The sequence below is a fragment of the Echeneis naucrates genome, chromosome 23 (assembly GCF_900963305.1).
Source record: "Echeneis naucrates chromosome 23, fEcheNa1.1, whole genome shotgun sequence".
NCBI classification, from domain to species: domain Eukaryota; kingdom Metazoa; phylum Chordata; class Actinopteri; order Carangiformes; family Echeneidae; genus Echeneis; species Echeneis naucrates.
Window position 1 is genome coordinate 13,824,365 of NC_042533.1, and position 25,478 is coordinate 13,849,842.

General features: G+C 40.1%; 1 protein-coding gene across 1 annotated transcript; it reads right to left on the reverse strand.

Annotated features, from left to right (window-relative positions):
• Positions 1-1,374: 1,374 nt before the first annotated feature.
• Positions 1,375-25,086, reverse strand: zdhhc17 (zDHHC palmitoyltransferase 17). Its single transcript, XM_029494780.1, has 17 exons — positions 25,013-25,086; positions 18,562-18,665; positions 18,069-18,191; positions 16,809-16,886; positions 15,642-15,786; positions 15,211-15,275; positions 13,507-13,669; positions 13,288-13,413; positions 11,568-11,710; positions 10,037-10,137; positions 5,762-5,886; positions 4,900-4,962; positions 4,722-4,815; positions 3,574-3,657; positions 3,314-3,471; positions 3,114-3,208; positions 1,375-2,241 (listed from the first exon to the last, which is right to left on the reverse strand). Exons 1-17 carry the CDS (start codon positions 25,073-25,075, stop codon positions 2,103-2,105), a joined length of 1,869 nt encoding a protein of 622 aa, XP_029350640.1. The 5' UTR covers positions 25,076-25,086; the 3' UTR covers positions 1,375-2,102.
• Positions 25,087-25,478: the final 392 nt, after the last annotated feature.

A 25,478-nucleotide genomic window follows, 5' to 3' on the forward strand; every position in this document is an offset into this window, starting at 1 on the left:
AAACAAGGAAAAAACAGACAAATGAACATAATGCAGAAAAGTACTTGCAAATACTCAACATTCACTATATACAGACACGTGGCTTGCCGGGCTGTCACCATGGTGATCACAATGGGGTTAGGTTGACACAGCTGGGGGGGAGGGGGGGCACACAGCTGTCCCAAGCATCGTACATGCAGTGGAGTTTCTTGTCTGGGGCGGGGGTGGGGTTAAAATGCCTATAGACAGCAGTGTCAGACATCACTTGAAGCTACAGTCATACACTTTGAGTATTGTCAATCGATTTCCTTCTTTCCTTTTGGTTAGAAGTAATTCCCCAAAGTCAAAAAAACTAAACTAAAAATATCAGGAGCACCTTCAACTAACACTGACAAAAAGAAAACAAAACATATTGTTTATGTACAGATGCACATTCTTTATACTTCAGTCCATCCTCCTGCTGCTGCTGCTGTGGAGCCCACTGTGCAGGGGGGAGAGCGGGGTCCGAGACAGGAAGTGCTGGAAGGCAGCCATGTCTGATGGGGCCCCTCATCTTCCAAGGTGTAAACAATGGAAGCGTTAGTGTGAATTGGTGCTGCTGGGCCCTTCTGTTCAGTAACGGCCAGAGGAAAAAATTAAAACAAAACTACAAAAAGAAAAAGGATCAGTGCAACGTTGTAGGTAGACAAACAAACAAAATAAGACTTTACAGCTTCTGGAGAGGAAAAACGAGTGGAATGAACCTTTCATTTAAACTCCTCTGTCCTCCGGCTGCGTTCTCCTTCTCTTCCACTGGTCTCTGCTATGAATAAATACACTTCCTGTACCTGTCCAGAGAGTTTCATGGGAAAGTTCTCGGGCTTCCATGTTCAACAGCTTCAGGTACGTCTCTTAATATTTTTCTCATTAAAACCTACTCAGCTAAAATGACGAGAAATGTAAAAACGATGGTGCTAGAAGATAGTTAATTTGTCTATAAATAGTTTTAAAATAAATATACCTGTATCACATTGTCTGTAGGATATCTTCTGTCAAGTTTACAGCGATTAGCAACTGAAGAAGTCCCATTTCCTGCAATTACTCCTGCTTTAATACTGCACAGCAAAAGTTTTATAAAAAAAAAAACAAACAAAAAAACTAAACAAAAAAACGATAACAACTCTCCTCTATTTGCTAAAATTTCCTCTTCAGCGGATGCAGTTTTGTTTCAGCAGGTGAGAAGTGGGACTCCTCCAGAAACTGTAACCATACAATTTCCTCTGATAAGTTCAATGATGTTGGCAAACCCTCATCAGCTAGATGCGAAATTCATCTTGGTGCAAAATCAGGACCTTTAAAAAAAAAAAAAAAACCTAACAAACAAACAAAAAAAACATTCCCTTATCTGTATCATACTTGGAAACAAAAATTTGCAAAAAAAAAAAACAAAACAAAAAAAAACACACACACACACACACACACACACACACCCCTTTCCTTTAGCTTCCACGGCCACCACAGTTAATCATCACAGGAACAGCAGAGTTCCTGGACCAATCGAAAACAGCAAAAAATACATACAGGGCACATCAACAGGAACACCATAAATACGGATATGAAGAAGGAAGGGAAAAGAACAATGCTGCCACATCATGGTGCTGCTGACTCTGCAACCTCATGTCTCCGTCAGCTTTTATTTTGTAATTCCTTGCGTATATCGGCCTCTCTCCTCTCCATTCGTGCCTGGCAGCAATGCACCGTCCAAAGGGCTTGGGAGAAGAGATGAGGTGGAGGGGCTGATAGCCGTGAAAGTACAGTAATGGAGTCTTGATGTTGTAGAATAGTAGTAGTAGTATTATTAGTAGTAGTAGTAGTAGTGAAGGTGGTGGTGAGGGTGGGGGCAGGGGGGTGTAGCTGTGGTGTTGCCCTGTAACAGCATGCTAGTCCTGGCTGATTTTTTTTCCTCCAAAGTCTCTTGATCAGTGAGGAAGAGATGGTCCAAAAAAGCAAGCGCTCCCAAGAACAGCAGTGCTTCCATATGAATGCCGGGGGGAGGAAAGGGGGGAGGGTAATCCTTCCAAACTTTTCTTCCACCCAGCGACTCTCGAGTTCCCCCCCTTCTTCTTCTTCCTCCTCCTCCTCCCTTACACCAACTGGTAGCCCGAGCCAGATGTCTGGTCGTATTCTATTGTGTACTGCGTGGTCCAGTCCACCGTCACAGGCCGGATGAGTCCACAGCAGCGGATCTCAAAGAAATCTATGAGGTTTCGGATGCAGCCGTGGCTGTGGAGATAGAGAGGGAGGGATACGAATGGCTGAAATGGTGCCAGCATTTGTACCAACTAATACACATAAAAACATAAAATAGATTTAAGTAGTTAAGTTTAAGGTTGGATAATAGTAATCTGAGTTTTAAAGTCCATACAGTCTGAGGATAGACCTGCATGTGGTCTTTGAAAAACAAGTCTGGGTTCTATGTTAATACAAAGAAAGTATCAAAGGTCTTAGTCCACAGAGAAATGCTCACAGCCGGTGTTCAGAAACTGAGACTTAAAACTGGTTGTTGGGACATTGGATGTCACATCAACAACAACAGAAAAAGCGCACCAGGACCGCCCCCCCCCCGCCCAATCCAACCTTTCTCTAGATGTGCACTAGAAATCTGACCTGTTGTAGCCTGAGCTCCACACAGGAGCTTGAGAAAGGAGATGTAAATCTACACTGCGATGGTTTGTGATTTAAAGAACCACCAATATTTCTTGACTGAAACAGAAAAAATGCTCAAGTTTTTTTTTTTGTTTTTTTTTTTTGTATTATCCACAACGACATTAAGTCAAATGAACTGGCCTCACTTCAGAGACCTGTCCAAGGTGTACCATTTGAACTAAAATAAAAAATAAAAATAAAAATAACAACACCAGTCATAAAAATAAAATAAAAACATAGGCAGCAACATCTTAGAAATTCTCCATCATTCAAGGGACCATTTCCTCACTTCTACAACGTAGTTTTTCTTAGTAGTTTCCATACAAACTGTGTCACTGTTGACTCTTTATTGAAACTGAACACAAGGGATCTCCATGAAATGGAACCTTTGAGGTTCCTATTGCTGTCCTGCTGAAACTCTAATGACCAGATAACCGAGGGGCACTTACTTGAATGGGCTTTCGATGGATGTGGCTGTGACTTTAAAGTGCTTGTATCTCCGAGCATTCATCCTCTCATTGGTGGTGATTCCTAGAGCGGCGATCTGACAGAAGTGGACATGATTTAAATATATTTACATCATATTATAGCTTTCATTATAGATGACAGGTAACTAGGTGCAGCCTGTTGACATTAGGGGAGTTCAGACCTGGTAGAGCTGACACATGATGAGTACTGCCACCCACATGAAGTGGAAGACACTGTTGAGGAACATCCAGAACATCCAGGGGGAACAAGAGGCGATCTGGGTCAGATAGAGCCAGAAACCGTCCTTGGCATAACTGGTGGCGCAGTGGATCCTCCAGTCTGAGGGCAAACAGAGCGAGGTGAAGAAGTTAAAGGGGAAGCACAAAGGTTTAAATCTGGAGGTTGGATACTAAAGGAAAAAAAAAGGGCTTTTTGACTCACAGGAGATGCAGCCATACATCATCCAGCAGATCATGCAGAGCAGGAAGAACAGATAACCCATGAAATAACGGTGATTTCCACTTCCTGTGGAGGAAAACAAGCATGTCTCATCAACATCATGTTGATCTCTGTGGTTAACACGCAGAAAATGACTATTGAGCTCAGTTACGTTAACTAGATTAAGAGTTACCACTGATGACAGGAGCAAAATCAGCTTCCAGCTAAATGCCAACATGCCGATGTTTCATTGAGTTTGCCTGCCATCTTGGTTTTACCAGTGTCAGTTTGGAGCTGAGTGTGTACAGATGGATAGAAAAACATAATGCTAAAAAGACTTTTTGTTCAGTGGAGTCTTTCTCACAAAAAGTCATGCAAATGCGTGCAAACAAAGGCGTTCAACAGCTGTTCAGATAAGACAAGAACTGCTGACTTCATCATGAATGGCATGAACATTTTAGTCTGTAAGAGAATTCAATTTTAAGAAGACTTAAGTCTACAGTATAAACATGAAATACAGGACAAGAATATGGACTTTGGATAGATAGCCAGGATATGTACCTGCTGCAGACTGACAGTAACATCCAGTTAGAAAGACACAACTGCAGCACAAACTACTGTTTGCCTTGTTCTAAAATGTCTTTGAAAGTTTGAATGATGTAACTGGCTCCAGCAGTCAGGGAGCCCCCACTTGTTGTTCAGACAGTTTCCTCACTTTTAAAGCCTCATCCTGGCCACCTGCTTTAAGAATGGAAGTGTGAGAGACCCCTGCACCCCTTCCTTCCCCCACGTCTCCAGTCTGCAGACGGCAAGCTTCCACAGACACACTTAAAATTTTTTTATGCACCATTTAAGGATTTTATGTGTAAATGGTTTTATTTTACAACCCATCAAATATTGCCTAATTTGTCCTCCACATTAGAACATGGAAGTCTATTTACTCAATTCCATATTTTCCCTCAGCTCGTCTCTGTTTTGTTTTAATTTTGGAGCAGAGACACATGTTGCTTCTGGGCTGAAACCTGAAGCTGATAAAATAATAAAAAGCCACAGCTCATTCTGAGGAGGAAAACTGTGAGCAGCTAGTTGCTGGGAAGAGCATGTCTGTTGTGCAGAACATCCTCATGAACGTTGTAGTGGTATTGACATACCGACACAGTTCCCCACCCAGGGACAATGGTGGTCAAACTTGGCAATGCAGCGGTTGCAGACGGCGCAGTGCTTGGACCTGATGGGCTTCCGTATCTGAAAAGAAACACAAAGGAAATGTTGGCGTGAACTGTCTTTTCACCTGGATCATCCTATTGAGGAGAGGTAGACAGACTTTACCAAGCAGGTGCTGCAGAATATGCTCAGATCCAGGCTGCCTGTCTCTGCCAGCTCCACGATCGTCTGTAGGAAGGAAACAAGACACAAAAGCAGGATTTATATAAAAAAAAAAAAAAGGAGGGGGGGGGGGCACAGAGACATGGCAGAAAAATGAATCAACAAGAAAGAAATTCATCTTGCTGAGGAACATTTGGCATTGCAACAAAGAACTAGTCACAGTTTACAAGCTGAAGTTGGATTTCCAGCTGAATGATCACACTGGAGACTTGGCTGGTTCAGAGTGAACTGGGACAAATGCCACAGTGGGATTTACTGTTTAATACTCTCAGGATTTTTTGATTGTTGTATTGACGCAAAGCCTTTTAAATAATGTTGGGCTAATATCTTATCTGTGTTATTCCTCTGTCTATCAGTTTTTGCTTTCATAGCAAATAAACAAAAAGATAGACAAATCCTGAACTACAGGATGACCAGAGCAGGAAGAGAAGCCCCAGCAGCAAGGGGAAGGCTTTGAAGCTTTTGATCTGAGTAGCTGACTGGCCTCAACTGTGGCGAGTCCTGCACCATGCTAACAATGCAGGGTAAATTTAGCTCTTCGTCAATCACAGGATGGAAAATCAAAGCCTGGTGAGAAGTGCGGTCACCGTTAAGAGTGTGATAATGAAGGGCAGAGGGGACCGGACCTCTGTGCAGCTAACCAGAATCAGTCACGGAAATGTTCACAACTGACATCACACAAGTGTGGGGAAAAAAAAAAAACTAAAGAAATGTGTGGTAAAAGGGGGACTCATTATGGTGACTTACTGCAGAGATAAATCAGATTAAAGATCAGATTCTGTAACACTATTTCTGGTCACTTTACCTTTTTCTTCTGCTCCTCTGATGCTTTTATGATTCCTGGGTCAGACTTCCAAGACTTCCCGAAGTTGTAGAACAGAGCCAGAGTGTTGATGAGGAAGGGCACGTGGACGGTAGCAAAAGGCAGATGTACAGGGAGGTTAAGGAAGATGGTGGACTCATGGATCTACTGAAACCCTCTAGTTTGTTATTTCAACATCAAGAATCAAGAACTATTTCATTTCAGTACTTTAGCTGCATTGCAACACAACAGGTGGTGGTGGAAGTGACTGCTGCCTTGAGCTTCATATCTTAAAGATATACTATATTCGCTCACCTGCCTTGACTCTCATATGAATCCAGAAGCACATTTGTGAGGTCACACACTGATGTTGGACAACAAGGCCTGGCTCTCAGTCTCTGCTCTAATTCATCCCAAAGGTGCTCTATCAGGTTGAGGTCAGGGCTCTGTGCAGGCCAGTCAAGTTCATTCACACCCAACTGTCTCATCCATGTCTTTATGGACCTTGCTTTGTGCACTGGTGCATTCATGTTGGAACAGGAAGGGGCCATCCCCAAACTGTTCCCATGGAATTGGAATTGTCCAAAATCTCTACCATATGGTATGGTATAGTGGCATAAATAGTCAGCTTGTCATAGTTTTTTTCTATTGAGCAAGCCACACCATGGTACTAAAACTTGGGATATTAACTGCTGCTAGCAATGAGACAACACCTGCGGTTTGCTGGTGAGCATGGTCCTCTATGCAGATGAGTCATTACTTCACTGATAAGAACTGTCTTTGCAATGGCAGAGTGAGAGTCATTGATCTCCATGAAGAAATGTGTGTTGACAAAAACAACATCTGTGATGACCTATCATGACCTGATAGGTAAAATAGTGGAGCAGGTCATCGGTCATCTCACTGGTCATCTCATTCACTGACTAGGAAGTGCATTGGGAGCAGCGGAGATTGATGTGAAGCCTCAGACAAATGGGTTTCTGAGGGTCTTATGGGAGTTTTAGTCAGCACTTTCACATTAGTATTTATCTTGTGAAGGGCTGGGGGTGACAAGACTGCACAGTGCTTCATGGGGGATTCATCACTGTCGAGTCTAAAGATAACTGTTTGTAGATATAATGAAACTATATTTAAGTGAAAAGCTGACTGGCTTTTATTGTTATTTTTTCATCTGTTCAGACTCTTAATTAACATCATCAAATCAGCATATGAACATCCTCATGTTGTTATTTCCAAACATTTGCCCGATGGAAGTGCCTCTGATCTGAGCATCTTTTTCCTCCAGACAAATGAGAAACATTTAATCCTAGCTGGGGAAAGACATAAGAAAGAGTATCATCTTACAACTCAAACCCTTGTCATTTGATCTAAGGTAGCCTGAGGAGGAGGATGAGCTCATGATATCAGAAAGTGGGTCAGAAGTAACAGACAGAATTTGAACCTGAAGGCAGAAAAGCAAGCAAAAAGAAAAGCAACACTACCTAACAGCTGTTCCCTTCGGCTACTCTACATTATCGCTTGTATATATATGAAAGCCTTCGGTGCCAACATAAGTAAAAAGTGTAAAAGATTAAATAAAAATGTCTCCATCCATGAAATACACTTTAAATCTGCTGTCAGATGGTTGAAAACCATTGCTCTTCTTGGACATATTAATTCAGAAGAAACAATTAATCGGACCTCAGGATAGCACTGAGAAACTAGAGCATGGAACACTTAAGAGATTGATTATCTGATTGAATCAATTAGCTATTATGATATTCAATACTTCAAAGGAAAATGTTTCTTCTAAAATGTGTTTATTGACGAGCATCTATGAAAGCTCATGAAATCTCAAACAAGATCTCACACTATGGGCTATTTTTTCCGGGCCAGTATTTATTTATTTTTTTTTCCCATTTCAAAGAAAATTTTGCAATCTGGAAAATAATCCACAGGTTTGATCATAAAAATAGTTAGTCATGGCAATAAAAACAAATGTGACAGTATAAAAGCCTTACCAAGTGAGAACAGAGTGCATGAATTTAGGACTTCCTGTCCAGCTGTTCAGAATGTCTGTCAGCACCTGTCTTGGAGATGTGCTTGGGGAACACATCATGCCAAGCACACCTGGATCTTAACAGCTTTACTCCTTGTGGGTATAAAGGTCAAAATGATGTTTAACCTGGATGTGGCTCCTGGCGTTGCTATGTGGCAGCATGAACAGTGTTTCTTATTTGTTAACTATAAATGTATGATTAACTTCTAAAACAAGCAGGGAGTCATCCAGTTCCACCATCCTCATATACAAACCAAATTATTTGCATGACTGTGAGTGATAAGAAAACCTGTAACTGTGGACTTATTTGTGTATGTGGAGAACAGGACAAGAATATACCGTACAGTGTATTCTATGGTTTCTAACTCAGCGACAGGATGAAATGTACAGGAGACCGACCCTTGGCTTCAGCCCTGCAGCACAGGCCCTCAACTCTCTTTGTTGTCAGGAACATGATGCAGCCTGTCTCCAAGACAGAGACAACAGCATTGGGAGGAGATTCACGGAGGCTACACTGACTTAATAATGGCCTTGATAGCTGGAGGGTGAAAGAGAACTCGTTGTTCACAGGCAAATGTCTTGACACAAGAACAGACCTGTCTGTTTCCACAAAGTAAATGATCCATGTGTGAGCAAACGTTTCACAGTGCTCAGGAGGTGATGTCACCAAAGCTTTGAACTTTAAAAATTAATTCAAACGGGACAGTCTGGTTTAGGGAGGTGGTCAGCAACAAGTATAGACCAGACGGATGACTGATTACAGGAGACATCAACAAAGTGTCTCAGTGAGGTGCTGGGTCATCATCTACTGCCTGGACAGCTTTAATGCTCCAAGTCTCCGGCCTCTGTCTAGTAAGGAAGGGGATTAGTTTTAGAGACAGAAATGTTATTTTCCTGCTTATTATTTAATTTTTTGCTTGATTTCCCAGGTAAAATGTCTCTGATTTCTTCAAAAAGACATTTTCTTACGTGTTAAACATAGCTGAGTGCCTTCAGACAGTCAACAACTGAAGTGCTTTGTGCAACAGATGAATTTGGCCGTATATCTATTTGTTATGTGAAAACTATAGTCCATATCTGACTTTGGGAACCCCTTGAACCACTTCTCCATTCATTCAGGCTTTTTCTCTCATTTGTCACAGTCTATATGTTGCAGTAGTTTACAGCTTCTATTTGTTTAATGTAGAATAGGCACAAAATAAATACTGTTTTTCTCCATCAGATTTTGAAAAACTGTAGCTCTTTTTTAAAGAGCTACAGGCAAAGACATCTTCGTCTCCCTTCCTATTAGTTGTGCAATGAGCCATAAAATTAAATGCCTTCCACAAACAAACTCCCTGCTCACCTCCTACAATTAGCAGCTTCCAAACGAAAAGGCAATTATTCCATGTGCCCAAAAAAACTAAAACCAAAACCCTAGTAAACAAACTCAGTTGGGTTTCACATGCCAGCTGTTACACACTACAGTGCCCATTCACAATTACGCCTGCCATGTTCATTTAGACACTGAGCTTACTCTATATGCTTACTTGATACATCATTCTCACAGCTTGAGCCACTTTGTGTTTCCATCTGTTCAATGTTTCTGTCAGCTTCACCTTTAACCCACTGAAACTGGCCTGAAATTCAGTCACACTGCTGAACTTTTAATTTTCCTGCTAATCTTTTGTCTTTTAGGAAACTATGATTCAAGCAGCGAAAATTTATTTTACAGGCCCACATGTTATAAAGGTCACATGGATATCACATCTGTCAAAAGCCCTGGCTGCCCTGAGAGAAAACTCTCCTATAATGAGCCAGTAATAACAGAAAAAACTGCAATCTTCTGACTTGCTGTCTAATTTCAAGTAGAACCAACATGGTGGGTGCTGGAGTCGAACCCAGATGATATTGGGCGAGGGCTGGGTCATCCTAGACAGGTTGCCAGTCCATCGCAGGGCCCCTCATCCGAAATGTCAATACGAAATTATGTCAGTTTATGTGACACTTGCCAACTTGTGAATCATGCAAACTACTGTTGGAACTGGAAACATTTCATATTTTTGCACAAGTAGCGCCCAATTTTCCAACTAAACAACATTGCTGGTAACTCTCAGGGAGCATGTGGAAGAGTCAAGCTTTTTCCCAATTTCCAGCCTTTATGCTAAGCTCTTGGCATAAAAGAAAAAAAGCAAAAGGGCATACTATTTCTTTCAGAAGACAAATTCAAGACCAACTCAGCCTGAGATGGGAAAGGATATCATTCCAGAACCAGTAGAACCAGGTGGTGTACATCCAGAACTTGGTGGCCAGGTAGATTCCCAGAGGGAGCGCACTGTGCATGGAGTGGTCGAAGAAAGCTCTGTAGACAGAAAAGTAGAGGAGAGTCATTGTTCAATTGAGCCATTGTCATATTGTTCAAGTCTAATTCCTGTTCATTAGAAAACGCCCTTAGCATTCTGGTTTTGGTCAAACTATCATAAACCAGCCTCTTTTCATCAGTCCCACTTCAGCCGTTACTCAGCTTATAACTTATGTGTTTAGCACATCAAGGCATTTTTCCTGCAGATGTGAAACCTGCTCACTGCAGCACATCTGGACAGATGCGGCTCTAAAGCTTTGTTCTGGAGACTGCAGTTAAACAGCAGCAAAAATAAACCAAACTTTGACCTGATAAGCCTCTAGGCCCAAAGCCATAACAATCACAACAGTTGTATTTCAGGAATGTCAGTAAGTATAACACCAATGCACTGGTTAATGTGTTAGTGTTACAATTGTTAGTGTGTTATTGTAGTCACATGGCTAACAGCAGCAATGACAAACTGGATCAGCAGGACCAGATGGCAGTCATAATGGAGTATAAGCAAGGGGTAGTGCGTGTGTATTTGAGGTAGACGCAGCAAGAAAATTAGAAATGTTTGCAGTTACATTTTATATATCAGTGTATACAGTGTTTTAGGTCATGAGGAACAAAATGTTTAGTTAATTCTTTAAGTTGAATTTTATGTATCTGCATCAAGATGTCTAAATCTATGTCTAATCTACATCCAAAGCAGTTAAATCCCTTTCTATTGGAATAATGACAAAGACATCAAATTCACTAACATAAATCATTAAAATGTTAAAATTACATGTAAACTTAAAAGGTCCATATTTTAAATTCTCTCATGTTTTAGTTTGAAGGGTTGATGCCAATTACAAGATACATTTATGATTTTAAGACTAAAAAGCCAATTCAGTGTATTTTTATTTCTATTAGGCTTCTCCCTTGTCCTCTCATCACAACAGATCACTTAGTTAATCAGAAGAGAGGCTCCTTTCATCTGATAGGCTGACAGCTTTCAGTACAATTTAATTAAAATATAGCATATTTCAGGCAAACACTCAAAGAAACCAAATTCTCCATCGTTGGATCTAGGTTTAGGGGCATGGCTGAATGCAATGACTATTTGTTGTGACATCACAAAGTTCCAGAGGTATGGTTATAAGGCTCAGTTTCTGAATACAGACTGTGAGAGCTTTAGCACTTTCTCTGTATTTATATAGAACTTATACCTGATTTATAGTCAAATATTACATGGACAAGTGAAAAGCTCAAATATGATTTGATATTAAAAAGCAAAACAAAAAAAAAGCAAAAAAAAAAAAACAACAAACATTGCTAAAATCCACAGTGAAACATTCAAAACATTAATTTAGTCAATATAATCATAAATCAAGTCAAGTTTGACAAAATCCATCTTAGGCAGCAATCTATTTGTGAGGGATATATGTGTTATTAATATGACGTACTTGGAGAGGAACTGCACAGCAACCCAGACACCAGCGTACATGATGCCTTTGATCAGCCACGAGTCGATATCCAGGTCAGCAATGAAGCCAACGAGCCAGATTACCACAAAGGGTGTTCCCAGCATCACCTTCTGCCTGAACTCCTGCAGACAAAGAAGGTGGGCGGAAGAAGGAAGAAAAATCAAGAGAGATGAAACTGGCAGAGAATGCAGAAATGGAAATTGCACAAGATATGGGCAGGAGAAAAGAGTATGCCCACTGAGCGATATGTAGCTTTTCAAAAGTTCAAACAAAATCAATAACTCATGTCAGTTGAGGTAGTGATTCATGATACAAGCTACACACATAGCATATTGAGATTTTTATCTGGAACTTGAGCTCAGGCAGTTTGCTTATAGCAGAATTAAAACAAAAGGTGCAGCTGGAGTCATGGTTAAAACGAAAAATGTGTTTTTATGTTTATGTTACAACAGAGAACACATAATAAGCAGGTGCAGCATAGATACATATATATATATATTTTTTTATCTATGGACGATATTACGTCTATAGATAAAGTGCAAACTGTTCTGACCCTTGAATAGGTGAAATTCAATTTTACAATAGCTGGCGACATATAAAGAGGACAGATGGAGATAGAAATTCAAGATAACTCAGTTTACACTCTACTAAATCTATCTACACAGTGACACAGCTTGAGTGTTTCTTATGTGGAGTCTGGGGATAGTTTTCTTTGCATGAAAATTCTAAGACAATCTAAAATTTACCTTCATTAACTAAGAATGTCCCAGCAGAAAAGTGGAGAGAAAACATTTGAAGTGAGCCAAAACAGAATTTCAGGTTTCAACAGGAAATGTATGAAAAGTTGATTCTACATAATACATAAACATACAACTCAGAAATTACCTACCACAGCTGTTTTTTACCAGTGCTGTCAGGAAGCAAAGTTGATATCTGAATAGGCAATATTCATCTTTACTCAATTAAGCTCAGTGTTTGGATAGAATGCTTTCTTTATACCCAAGAGCAAGCAATTGAATGATCCCCTTCTGTGGTCAGACTAAGCAGAGATAAATATATTCTTGGCGGGGTGTTTCAGACCCTCTCCTTCCTGTCACACTGTCTGAACGGGACAGTGAAAGGTAGTTAACACCTGACATGCTGTGGCTCTGAACTACAGAGTTTCAACTGAGATGCACTGGTCTGAACATGTCAGATAGACAATGGGAGTTCGCCTGGTGAACGGCAGCTGTGTGTTGAGACATGATACCACTAATTCCATTGACGGGGTGTTTCCAGCAAGCCCCGGCTTTTTCTGTAGCTCATGTCAGTCATGTCATACAATACCTTTTTATTGTGGCATTTTCATTTGCATCGCAGCTTTTTAATTGCTTTGTGGTGTTTGCAGTGCAGTGAGCTTTCTCAGCCACTGTCCTTTTGAATTTCACCCAAATCGTAAATCAACCTGCAGAACGTAATCTGATAGTAGCCAATGAACTAGTCAATCATTTGAACATCTACTTTAACTAAAATTACAAATTGACATCATTTTGCTGATCAGACTTTTTCTCTTTTTCCATGACTAGATACAACAGATTTTCCAAGACACATAGGGACCTCAGTTATATCTTTTGTCTTTGGATTTAGAATGTTGTATATTTGTGGTCATATATAATGCAACCAATATGTGTGCTTCATGTTTGTCTGTGTGTATGTGCACCTTGTCCATCTTCAGTCTCTTCAGGTAGGATGGGCTGTCATAACCTTTGGCCTGTCGCGCTTCCTGTAGGTGATTGATCATCCAAACGTTCTTCCTTTGCTTGGCAAGATCTAGCGGCGTCTCCCCCTGAGAAACAGCATGAAACCAGGCTGTGTACATCCAAACCACACTACTGCTACATTACCACAACTCTTAACAAGCGTGTCAAGAAGGCTTTACCTTGATGTTTTGTGCATCAACATTTGCGTTGGCGTCCAGCAACAGACTGATGACAGTTGTGTTGCCAGCAAGCACTGCCCAGTGTAGCGCCGTGTTCTTGTGATATTTGTCACCAAGGTTGACAGAGACGTTGAAAGTTAGTAGCAGCCGGGTTGGATCCACGCTGTCACAACAAGGAAGAATTTGAGTCAGCTATTAAAGGCACTTTTCAAACTGAGCAGATCTAGACAGTTTTCTATGAAACTGTGAGGTGATGAAAAGAGGCTGGTTTACAATAGTTTGACCAAAACCAGAATGTTAAGGGCGTTTTCTAATGAACAGGAATTAGACTTTAACAATATGACAGTGGCTCAATTGAACAATGACTCTCCTCTACTTTTCTGTCTACAGAGCTTTCTTCGACCACTCCATGCACAGTGCGCTCCCTCTGGGAATCTACCTGGCTACCAAGTTCTGGATGTACACCACCTGGTTCTACCGGTTCTGGAATGATATCCTTTCCCATCTCAGGCTGAGTTGGTCTTGAATTTGTCTTCTGAAAGAAATAGTATGCCCTTTTGCTTTTTTTCTTTTATGCCAAGGGTGGAAATTGGGAAAAAGCTAGACTCTTCCACATGCTCCCTGAGAGTTACCAGCAATGTTGTTTAGTTGGAAAATTGGGCGCTACTTGTGCAAAAATATGAAATGTTTCCAGTTTCAACAGTAGTTTGCATGATTCACAAGCAGGTGAGTGTTACATAACTGACATAATTTCGTATTGATATTTCGGATGAGGGGCCCTGCGATCGACCGGCGACCTGTCCAGGGTGTACCCAGCCCTCAATATATGTGTGAGCTGGGATTGGCTGCAGCACCACTCGCAACACGTAAACGGATAAGCAATAGAAGATGAGTGAATGAATGTTGATGTACCCATTGACTGTCACAGTTTCTCCTTGTGGTCATTTCTTTGAGCTGAATAACTGTAGTACTGTCATTCTTGCCCTGTCTTCTGTTTCCTGTTCAATGACACATAAACTATATAAGAAATAAAACAAATAATATGTAGAAGGAAATTAACTGTTTCCTCATGTCTCCCAACTTAATAAATAAATAAATAAATAAAAATATAATAAGTTCAAAGTCACGCTTTATGGGAACATACAATGGGATACAATTGAAATATGTGTAATTCTCACAATCGTGCTGCAAAATTGAACCCTGACAGCAATTATTGACATGTCTGGTCAACAATGAATGTTTGTAACCAAGAACTCAACATCAATACATGTTATCTTTTATCTGATTGAATTTTTTATCCTGTTTACATAACTTAATACGTTTCCCTTTTAAAATTTTACATCTTCACTGTATCCTTTATTATCCCTGATGGATCAATACGTGGGTTTAATAAATACATTAATATAAATGTCTGCAGTGAGAAATTGCTTATACAGGAATATTCAAATGCAGCATCATTGGGAACTGTTTCTCTGTGCTAGCAGTTTGACTAATAAGTTGTGACCCATTTATATGTGTGAACTTTGTGTGTGTCAGCAGAAAGCTGCACCGGTTTCACTGGACTTTGTCTCATTGTTAGTTTTTCCAGTGACAGGATTGTATTATGGCAGTCAAATATATTCCACCTAACATTTGACCATGTCATCAATATTCCACGTGAAGGCCAACTGAGACTGAAACTATGTGCAGCTGTAACATACACACCTATGTGTCCTGTAAGCCGCCCACATTAGAGGAGTCATGCCGTTCTGGTCCATCATGTCCACGTCCTGTTGTGAGGGGGATTAAAAACAAAAAAAAAACAAAAAAACAAAAACAAAAACAAAACTGATGCAGCAGAGGAATGAAAGGCAACAGGGCTCCCCCTGATGGAGAGCACTGGTACATAACAAAATGGCAGAGATACACAGGAGCAGATCATAAAACATTTGAGAAAAGCATCTTGTTTTGTGTGAAGCACCTTGCTAGAACCACATTTTCACAAATTAAAAAAAAATCCAGGTGGGGCAGAGATGACTTCCTGTCAGGTGGCCACATAAGCTCTAGTTAACAGTGTTTAAATTGCATTTAAAGATAATTTCCTCCTGCTGACAGACAGGACATAGCTTTAGCCTGCGCTGTAGTGTTTCCCTCACCTGTCCTTTGGCAATAAGGTAGGCCACAATGGAGGTGTGGCCGAACTGGGCGGCAAGGTGGACACAGCTGCAGCCCTCGCCGTCAATCAAAGATGGGTCTGCACCATATTTCATGAGCTGCACCACCATGGAGAGATGCCCTTGTCTGAGAGAAAAGGAATTCACAAGAGGTACGAAGAGGTGAAATGAAGTCTTACACCACAACTAGAAAAGAAAATAAGGCAGATAATAATACTTCAAGTGTTTTTAGTGCCATGAAGAACATTAAAGGATGAATCCGGGTGATCACAACAGTCCAGAGGTCAGCGACTCCAAGTTCTGTTCAACTGTTGTATTTGCACATAGAAAGATGAATCCTCATTTGCTGCTATGATGTTCAGTGTCTTGTCTTATTATTAACCATCCTTCTGGCTATTTGTAATTTGCTTTGATTGTTGTCAGGTTCTGAAAGCGTGGTTTTATCACTAACCCTGTCTCCAGTGTAAACTTTCATTCATAGTACAATAAAGATTTGATAGGAAATTGGTAAAAATGGCAGAGTAGCAGGTGTTTGTGCGGTTATCACTTTCAACAAACATACTGAGTAATTTCCTGTGTGTTGACCTGAAGAGAAAGTCTACAACACACAGCTAATAGTTTGTGCATGTGTGAATGGCTAAAGTCCACTGGGGGCTTGTAAAGGTCATTGGCAGGTGGAGGGAAGGGGGCTGACACAGGACTCCATTGTGTCTGTGTAGCAGAGATGGTGCAGATGCCTGTTGTCAAGCCTATCAATAATTCAGGATGAGAGAACTGAACCCCCTGCCCAAGATGCCAAGATGAGATGAAGGATCTCCTGGTGAACAACATTACTGACAAGAAGTGAAAACAAATAAAAGAAAAATTTAAATGTTGAGAGTTAAGGATTAAATTAGAAATGAATCTAATAATTAAATCCAACTGGGAAAGAGAATGAGTCTCTTGGTTTGATATACTTTCTTTTCGAACCATGGACCAGCAAATACACGAGGGAGAATGAAGCAACACACAGAAGTAGCATGAACCAAAATAATAAAAGAAGGAAAGGGGGGAAAAAAAGGAATAATCTTGTGTCAAAGTAATCTTAAGGCCTTGTGGCTGAATGTTACTTAAAAGTCAGATTTGTTATCTGTGGGGAGTTTATGTTACCTGGTGGCCCAGTGTAGAGGTGTGGAGTTCAGGTCTCCTCCCAGCTGGTCAACTATGGCTCCTTTTGATATGTAGTATCTGCAGATGCAAACATAGTCATCAGGTGAAACTTTTTCCTGGATCTACCCAAGAATCTGGCTTCCATTGTTAATCTCATCTGGGTTTGCAAAACTGGCGTAAACCTTCACACACTCATTATTTAAATATTCAATATCAGACTCCATATATTTATACTAAACTGCAGCGGAGGTGCTGTAAAAACATCTGAGGTGAGGGCAGAAGTAAAAACACCACTATTTCTGTAGCTGAATCTCACAGGTATACATGTATCTAAAGTATCATGTAAAATTTCTTTTTCTTTTTTTACTTTCAAAAAGTGAAACTTTGATACATTGGAAATTCATTCAGAAATATTTAAAGCCTTTTTGTTTTAATTTTGATCATTAAAACTTAGATGAAAATAAAAAACCCAGCGTGCCAAACATCACAATATTTCAGATTGGTTTAACGACCACTCATACAGTATAAATCCCAGGTGTTTGTCAGTCTAGTTTACAATCATGGGGAAGACTGCTGACTTATTATTATCAACACCCTCCATAAGGTATTCTCCTGGCCACACAAGGTGATGGCTGAAAAGTATGGCTGTTGGCAGAGTGCGCTATCAAAGCAGGTACGTGTAAAGTTCACTGGATAGTAAAAGTGTGGTCAGAAATGGGGCTGCAGTCCTTAAAAAAATTGTCAAGAATAAGCATTAAGCATTTGTGGGAGCTTCACAAGAAGTGGACTGAAGCTGGAGTCAGAGCATCAAGAGCCACCACACAAGGACATCTTCACGAAATGGGCTGTAAACCTCCCAGTCCTTGATGTAATAATTGGTACTAAATGAGCCCTGACCAAGTACTCAGCATGTAAATGCACACACCCAGAAATTGAACATGTTAGCAAATATTGCAATATTTTGGAATACTAGATTTTTGATTTTCGTGAGCTATAACTATGTGGTTATTTATGGTTATTTTTGTATGCATGCATATCTGTATTATTAATCTTCACTTTTATTTCTGGGTAAGTCCATGTCTTTCTTTTTTTTTTAACCTATGTGTTGTTCCATACTTCAATCCCTCACCTGAGAACTGATGAGCACAACCACAGATATCCTGCCAGTCCTGGGATCCAGACCCACCACCATCCATCACAGTCTCAGAGCTCTAACCTCTACTGCCACCCCCAGTGTCATGCATGATCCAAGTGACTCACTTGACCAGGTCTATCCGGTTGTTGATGGCGGCCCAATGGAGGAGGGTTACATTTTCTTTGTCTGGCTGCCGAACATCGAAACCCGCCTCCACCAACTCCCTGCAGCGTTCAAAGATGCCGTACCTGAGGAAGAGGAGTGGAGGGGGATTAAAGTCTTCTCTCACACACAGATAAACACAAGGTGAAAAAAATAACACCTAGAAACACTGATAACATGCAGGCATATATGAAAACTGAAAACTGACATAAACAGCCTCCAGACCCAAACAAGACACCTACACTGACTTCTATTCAGCACTAACTAATCTTTAAGCAGATATCGCCCACCTCAAATCAAAACAACTATCTGTTGTCAAATGTACCAAGTCACACAAAGCGTTCATTATCCTATCAAGCTGACCTTCCCACAGTCACAATATTCTGTGATCTACTTCTTCAGCACCAGGTTAGTTCCAGACTAATGACAGTACACATAGACACACTATGCACTCACTGTGTGGCTTTGACAATGTCCCAAGTGCTGTAGTCATCCACATGGTTTTTACGGCTGACATTCTCACTGTAGCCGTGGTTGTAATGACTCTGGGGTTTGATTTCCTGGAAAGAAAAAACAAAAGGTGAAAATAGGTCAATGATGTTTTACTTCTCTTTCAAAGGGATCTATTGATGCTGTTTAACAATGTTTATTCGGAGAGCAGCATAAGTATAGAAAGATAGATTAAGTTCTGTGATGGGTATAACATTAAAAGAAGTTTGGGGCCACCAAACTACATGGCAGAACTTCTAGTCACACTCACACACAATTTCCTGCTCCTGAACAGTTACACATTCAAATAAATGGAGAGACAAAGACAGGCCTGTTTAATCCTGCTGCTGCAGAAGATATAATTTGTCACACAGATGCACCGAGTGTGCTACTCACATTCAATTAGCTTCCATAGTGACGCCACAGAAACCACATTTAGTCTCCATCACCCAGAGACAAGACTCCATCTGGAGGACATGGAGCCCCCACACTGGCTCATCCATTAGTGAATATTACATTTCTAAGTGTAAATTATGCTTCTTAAACCTCCTTTGCATTCAAATAAAAGAGAAAAATGTGTAACTGGATGATATCCATTTACTAAAACCACACAGGAACTGAGATGTAAACACAAAAATAGTAAAAAAAATAAATAAATACATTCAAATATAGAGTCAAAACTGTGATCATGAATGCTGAACTGATCACTATTGACTTAAATCTCAATGGTTTTGTTTCAAACAGGCCTTCATGTCTTTCTGGCTGTGGTGCTGCTCTTATGCATATAATGATGAGAAATAATGAGGCAGCCTGTGTGGGGCTAAGAACACTGCAGGCTTGTGGGGAATCTTTCAGTAGCCTGAAGCAGGGGCTCGGGGGGCCCCAGACACTTCAGACTGCATCATCTTGCCTCTGAGCTAAGCTTGGGCCTCCCTACAGAGCCAGGGGGATTTGCTGAGCCAGCATCCCTGCCACCATAGGGAGTGGTGGTGAAGGAACGAAAAAGAGTAAAACTAAACACAGACAGGTTGTGTTTTAAACTCATGAATGAATAATGTCATGGTCCAAAATCTAAGGCATGTGAATTAATTCTCGTCAAGTCCTTTTGAAATATTTTTTTAGCCCTTGATATAATTTTAGCTATATATTCTCAAAAATACTTAATCTGTAAAGCCATGTTTGTACCATAATATCTTTACAAACTGAATTCTAAACAAATAAACAAACAAATAAATAATTACAAAAATTATCTTTCCCCATTCATAGCCAAGACCTTACAGCGGTGTGTCATCCTTTACAAAGCAACCTCTGGTGATTTCACAAGACAACATCTAAGATGTCTTCTGTTTATTAACTTACAGAGATAATGCAATTTATCTCTCAAAAGAGTTAATCTGTCAGCACAGTTGGTAAAAACAACAGTAGCAGAATTAAATATTTTTTTTATACAAAAAACTATTTCCAAAGCACAGAAGCTGCATTTTTTTGTGAATAGAAAAATTGTGGCGCAACATTGTTGGGACATTGAGGTGCATGTGTTCTGCAGTGTTATACAGGTGCATCATTAATAAGGCTATTTTAATCTCCAGATATAAAGGAAAACGTTTGCTTGGTACACAACCCAACACAAATTATAATAATTTTGCATTCCCCGCCAGGTTACAATTCATAAAAAAAAAATATATAAATTACCATTTCATCTGAAATCACACATGGCAGGATCACCAGGAATTGATTGATTGATATCTTGCAACTCCAAACTGAAATACGCTTTTCTTGTGTGGTTACGTTAATACAGCCACATTAGAGCTTGGCCATCATCTAGATATACATAAGGAAGTATGATGTAACATCAGAGTTTCAAAACCACAAATGATTCTATATACATGCCCACAGGCCAGATCAAAACAAATTAAATGTCACCCCTCTTTGGGTTTTCTAGCGCTGCTTTACATAGTTAATATAATTAAGAATAACATTTAATTCCTTAATCCAATGCATAACAAATTATCAAAACTAAGGAGAGTAGTGTTGTGCTATTACTATCACAATACATGGAGGAAAATGGGATTTTATTTCAGAGAGTAAATTGGACTGAGAAATAGAATAAAGGAGGAGGGTATGACAGAGGAGACTTGAAGGTGACCATCTTGTATTTTTATTCCAAAATTTTAATAAGCTTTTACACTTTTCAAAGCCAGGTTTTGGTTAGTGTACTGATCCATATGATTTGTTTCAACTACTCAATGTGCTGTTAAGACTAGTTCAGGTGTCAGAAGGAGGAAAGAAAAGCACGGGGGGCGGTTGAGAGTCATTCAATTAAGATTGTTACTCTGCTGAGTTTATTCTTTCTGGCTTAAAAACAGAATCCCAAAGAAAGAATGGAACTTGGAGAGTCTTCCCTCATCTGGAAATTGAGAGACTAACTTCCTGTCAAGCAAGGGACAGGGGAAAGGACTCTAAGATCTTAGATACCAGATGTTAAGTAAATTTCTCCATAGTCTTTCATGGAGATGGCCTCTGAACCCTTGCCAGTCACCACAGCCCTGTTCCCTCTCTTCACTACCTCCTGTTGGTTATGGCATTTATGACTGTTGTGCTAATTGCAGCCTGTGCATTTTCTTACCCCTTATTGTGTACCTGCTCACAGGAAATGCAAACAACTGGGGACATGGCAGTGATGATATTACCAATTAACTATATTATCCATTTCATGCTAGCCATTGATTTTTACGTGAAACCTCATCTGTTTAGTCAGGCAGCAGGCCTGGCTTTTGTCAGTGTGGCTGGACATATGGCAATTACTCCTTGTGTGTGTGTGTTGGGGGGGGGGGGGGGGGGGGGGCACCAATTCTGAGTTATAGTAGAGCAAACAGTAGTGGTGGAAATAGCTGGAGCGTTGCAGAGCTCAACACTGGGATCTTAATTAGGAAAATATATATCAAGATCTTAATGATTGTTTTTTTTTTCCCCAATGGATCTTCAGGGGCTGCTTTCTTGGACTACAATGAGTTGTTATTGTGCTTTTGCTCTTGCTGGCTGTAGCTGGCCATTAATAACAATCGGATTCAGTTTGAAATTTTAGCCATTTCAAGGGAGCTAATTCAATATTCACAGCACACTTTACGTCTATGGATCAGGAGGAGGCAGTGGGGAAATAAAGGATAAAATAAAGGAAATAATGGAATGGTCAGAGTAAAGACAATAATGTGTTTGACTTTGTGCCATGACAAAGAATGAAATCTAAAGACTGACCATGTCCCCTATCTATTTGTGCCTTTTCTGCAAGAAAACTCATTTGCAATTTTAAATGAGATTGGACCCAAAGGACCGTTGCCCCTCATGTTCCTTCAGACTGTGCAACTAAAGTTGTGATGCTTTAATTCAGGTGGTTGATGCATTCAGTTTCACTCTACCCCACTACAATCTACCAGATGACCCAGATTCCAGGCAGCACCCTGCTGAAAAGGGGAGTGACTTTAAACCAAGACTGTGTGGGCACATAGAGGGAAAAAAAACAACTTTAATTTACGATGACACTACCACCGTCAGATGAATTTCTTCAATATGACAGGTAGCCAAAAGGTTGTACCGTGTGAAAGCTCCCACACAATGATATAAGAAAGCTTTGGTACCTTCAAATTTAAGGTGGAGAGTTTACCTCTTGCGAGATTGGAGACAAATAAGCAGTAAAGAAACGAAACAAGACAAACAAACACACAAAAAAAAAAACAACCCTCATTTCTGGTCCTGTGCATATATCCTTGTTTGTAAACAGTCAACAAGTCATATACTGGTTATTTCATCTAAAGTTTGATTTACTACTTTTACTGCCCTTCTTGAACAACAGAGGTCAATTGCATTATTGTAAAACTTTATCATTGTCATACAGATATATTTTGTCTTTCATTTTACCATGAATCACTGCTGTTAGTGTATATTACACCTCAGTGAACAGCTCTCTGCATTGGGACAGTCTATACAGGATCTTTTCTGACGCATATACACAACCAAGTTTCAGGTGAAGCAGTGACATCCATATACACAAAACTATGACACAAAAAATATTTAGTGTATCAAAGGAGCAAATAACAGTTGGTAATTAGACTTCTATTTAGGAGAACCCTCCATCTTATAATGCAGATTTTTCCAGTGTACAAAAGGATATTTGCTCACAGTCATATAGGACCAACAGCCATCTTAGTATGCTAGTGTCTGCCTGAGTGCAATAGAGGAGTCCTTTCATGTTCATGTTAAGCTATCCTGTTCAAATGCAAAAATTTTGATGACTTGGTGTCCATATAAGTATGAGAAAAAGAGGAATTGCATACATAGGTACAGAACATACAGAACACTTTGCAAATTCCAGTGTCAGTTTAGTCTGTCTTGAAATAAATCCTGGAGGGAAAAGGGCTTCCATATAGAATATGTATGAAAAAGATTCAATGCCATTTCAATATGTTTGCATGACACAGTCATACAAGTCATCAATCGGATCTCAAAGTGTCAAACCAGAAAATTAATAGTGGCACAACAAAAATACAAAATACCATACACTTCAATTTTCTCTAAGCATCACCTTCCCCCCCATTGGGTTTAAATGACATTTGTGTGTTATCATTCCTAAAAGATTCATTGCTTCACTGAAGACAAGTAAAGACAGACCGAAGATGGTAGATGACATATGTTGAATGATCAATTGCCAATGTGGGTATTACCCAGCTGTTTTAGATTTCAAGTCATATCAAGTTTCACCAAAGCATTAATGCGAGAATAGGGTCGACACATGGCTTAACATCCAGTTATAGAGACTTGCTGTATAATGAATTTTTTTTTTTTTTTTTTTAAATTGCCTTCCTTTGCGTAGCAACATATAACTGTCGAGTAGACAGGATTAACATTTTGTATATATTTTCTCCAAAAAAAAAAAAAAAAAAAAAACCTTAACAAAACAAAAAAATATATCTATAATTTTTGATTTGACCACTTTTTCCCCCCATTGTGGTTTTCTGTACAAGCAAGGACCTCGTAACAAGATGAAAGCCAATTTAGACATGGCAATTTGACAACTCTTAATGTAGCAACTTTGACACTTTTGAATCATAGTGGCACAATTTGTGAAAATGTCAGCCATTCATACCATGAACACTTGAATTTAACTTTTTGGAGACACTGCAACATAAAAACAGCAGAAAGCAAATGATAAACCAATATACCTACTTTCACCCTGTTTACTCATGGTGCATGAACTCATCTTCCAATATCTTGAGACATGTGACTATCTGGACATTCAAGATATGAATCATTTGAACCACACACTGCCAGGATTAACAGTTAGAAACCAAGCCTGAAGGGTGATTAGCTGATCTGATCTGTCAGCAACAAATCAACACACCACAACACAACAGGATAGCTGTGAAAAAATAATGTCAACTGTCTGTGACGCAAACCCCTGTTTACATACATACATACAGCCCTTCTTGATGGCTAGATTAGCTGTCAGCCAAGGATAAATAGCAAATATACAGTTTAGTAAGATAAGGCCTATTTTGCTGGTGGCATAGATTTAAAAATGTATAAAAATAGGTGACTTCGGTTGAAGGGCTGTAATCAAGGAAAAACATGAATACGTTTTTGTCCAATTAGCCAGCCAGTTCCAAATATATTTTTGAAATACTGCTATGTAAATGTTAAAGACATTGTAATTTATGGGCATTTAAATGTAATTGGTTCACTTGAATAACGTTCGTTTGAGTATTGCGGACAATTTAATATGATATTAGAAACAGAAACAATAGATCCTAAATGGCATACTGACAGATAACGTTATTGTCAGTCCTAACCCACTGTACCTGGTGGAGGTTTCATGCTAAAACAACGAACACAAGACAAAGGCTCATTTTTATTTACATTTGTGGATGTTAACAGGAAGTAATGATAACGGACTGGAAAATCGTAGATAACGTGCGTTTAGACATTTGACATCAGTTTGCATCACCGCATCTAAACCAGGCAGCCCTGTCTGTTTAGCTACAAAAGCTAACATCGGATGCCAGCAAGGATCGGCCGTTTACGTTACTTTTGCCTTCGGAGGCTTAACCACACTGATTACAGTCGTGTACTAGCCGCACGCCAACACCAACACCAAAGGAACCGTTGGGGTTATAGATACCGTTACCACCAACATCTGCCTAGAGTCTCTCGGCTATGCAGCAGGAGGAGGGGGCTAGCGTTAGCGCCTTTAGCATCGTTAGCTGCCTGCTGCCTGCCACCCCCCACCGGTGGTTTTGCAGGGGGCATCGGCGTTCCCCCCAAAAAAGCACGGCGAAACCACACAGACAGCCGCACATGGACCACGGTAGTGTGTTTTGTGTGTATTCATGTGTACGCACAAGGGCGAAAAGTCCAAGGACCATACCTCGGGATGGAGAATAGGGACGCAGCCAGCTTCTTTCTCATATTCCTCCATCGCGTCGGCCATCTTGGTGGTGATGTTCGCTAAGCATTGTGGGAAACAAGAGGCTGTGTAGGGGGGAAAGAAACAGAGGCGGAGGAGAGAGGAGCTGTCACACGTATACACACACACACACACACACACACACACACACACACACACACACACACACACACATAGAAAGAGGAAGGTCATACAATAACATTATGTGACCAGGGGGCCAAAAAAACAAAACACAAAGCCCCACAATAAACACAAAAACAGAAAATTGATACTGTCAAGAATATTTACAAAAGACTCTAGTTGTAAATACAACCTGCATGAAGTTTTCTGTTAAACCTGGCCACTGCATGGATCTCACTACTATAAAGCAGGTTGACAATGCACAGACAAAGAAGACATGGAAAAACATCTCTTAACACTTTCCACC

Bases quoted from the DNA above. Each gene is read 5' to 3' on its own strand.
- zdhhc17 (XM_029494780.1), bottom strand. From the start codon at position 25,075: ATGGCCGACGCGATGGAGGAATATGAGAAAGAAGCTGGCTGCGTCCCT. The intron at 11,711-13,287 runs GTGCACATACAC...CTTTGTCTGCAG, and splicing joins AGAGACTGAAGATGGACAAG to GAGTTCAGGCAGAAGGTGAT. The intron at 5,887-10,036 runs ATATCCTTTCCC...ACCTCCCTGTAC, and splicing joins GTTCTACTGGTTCTGGAATG to ATCTGCCTTTTGCTACCGTC.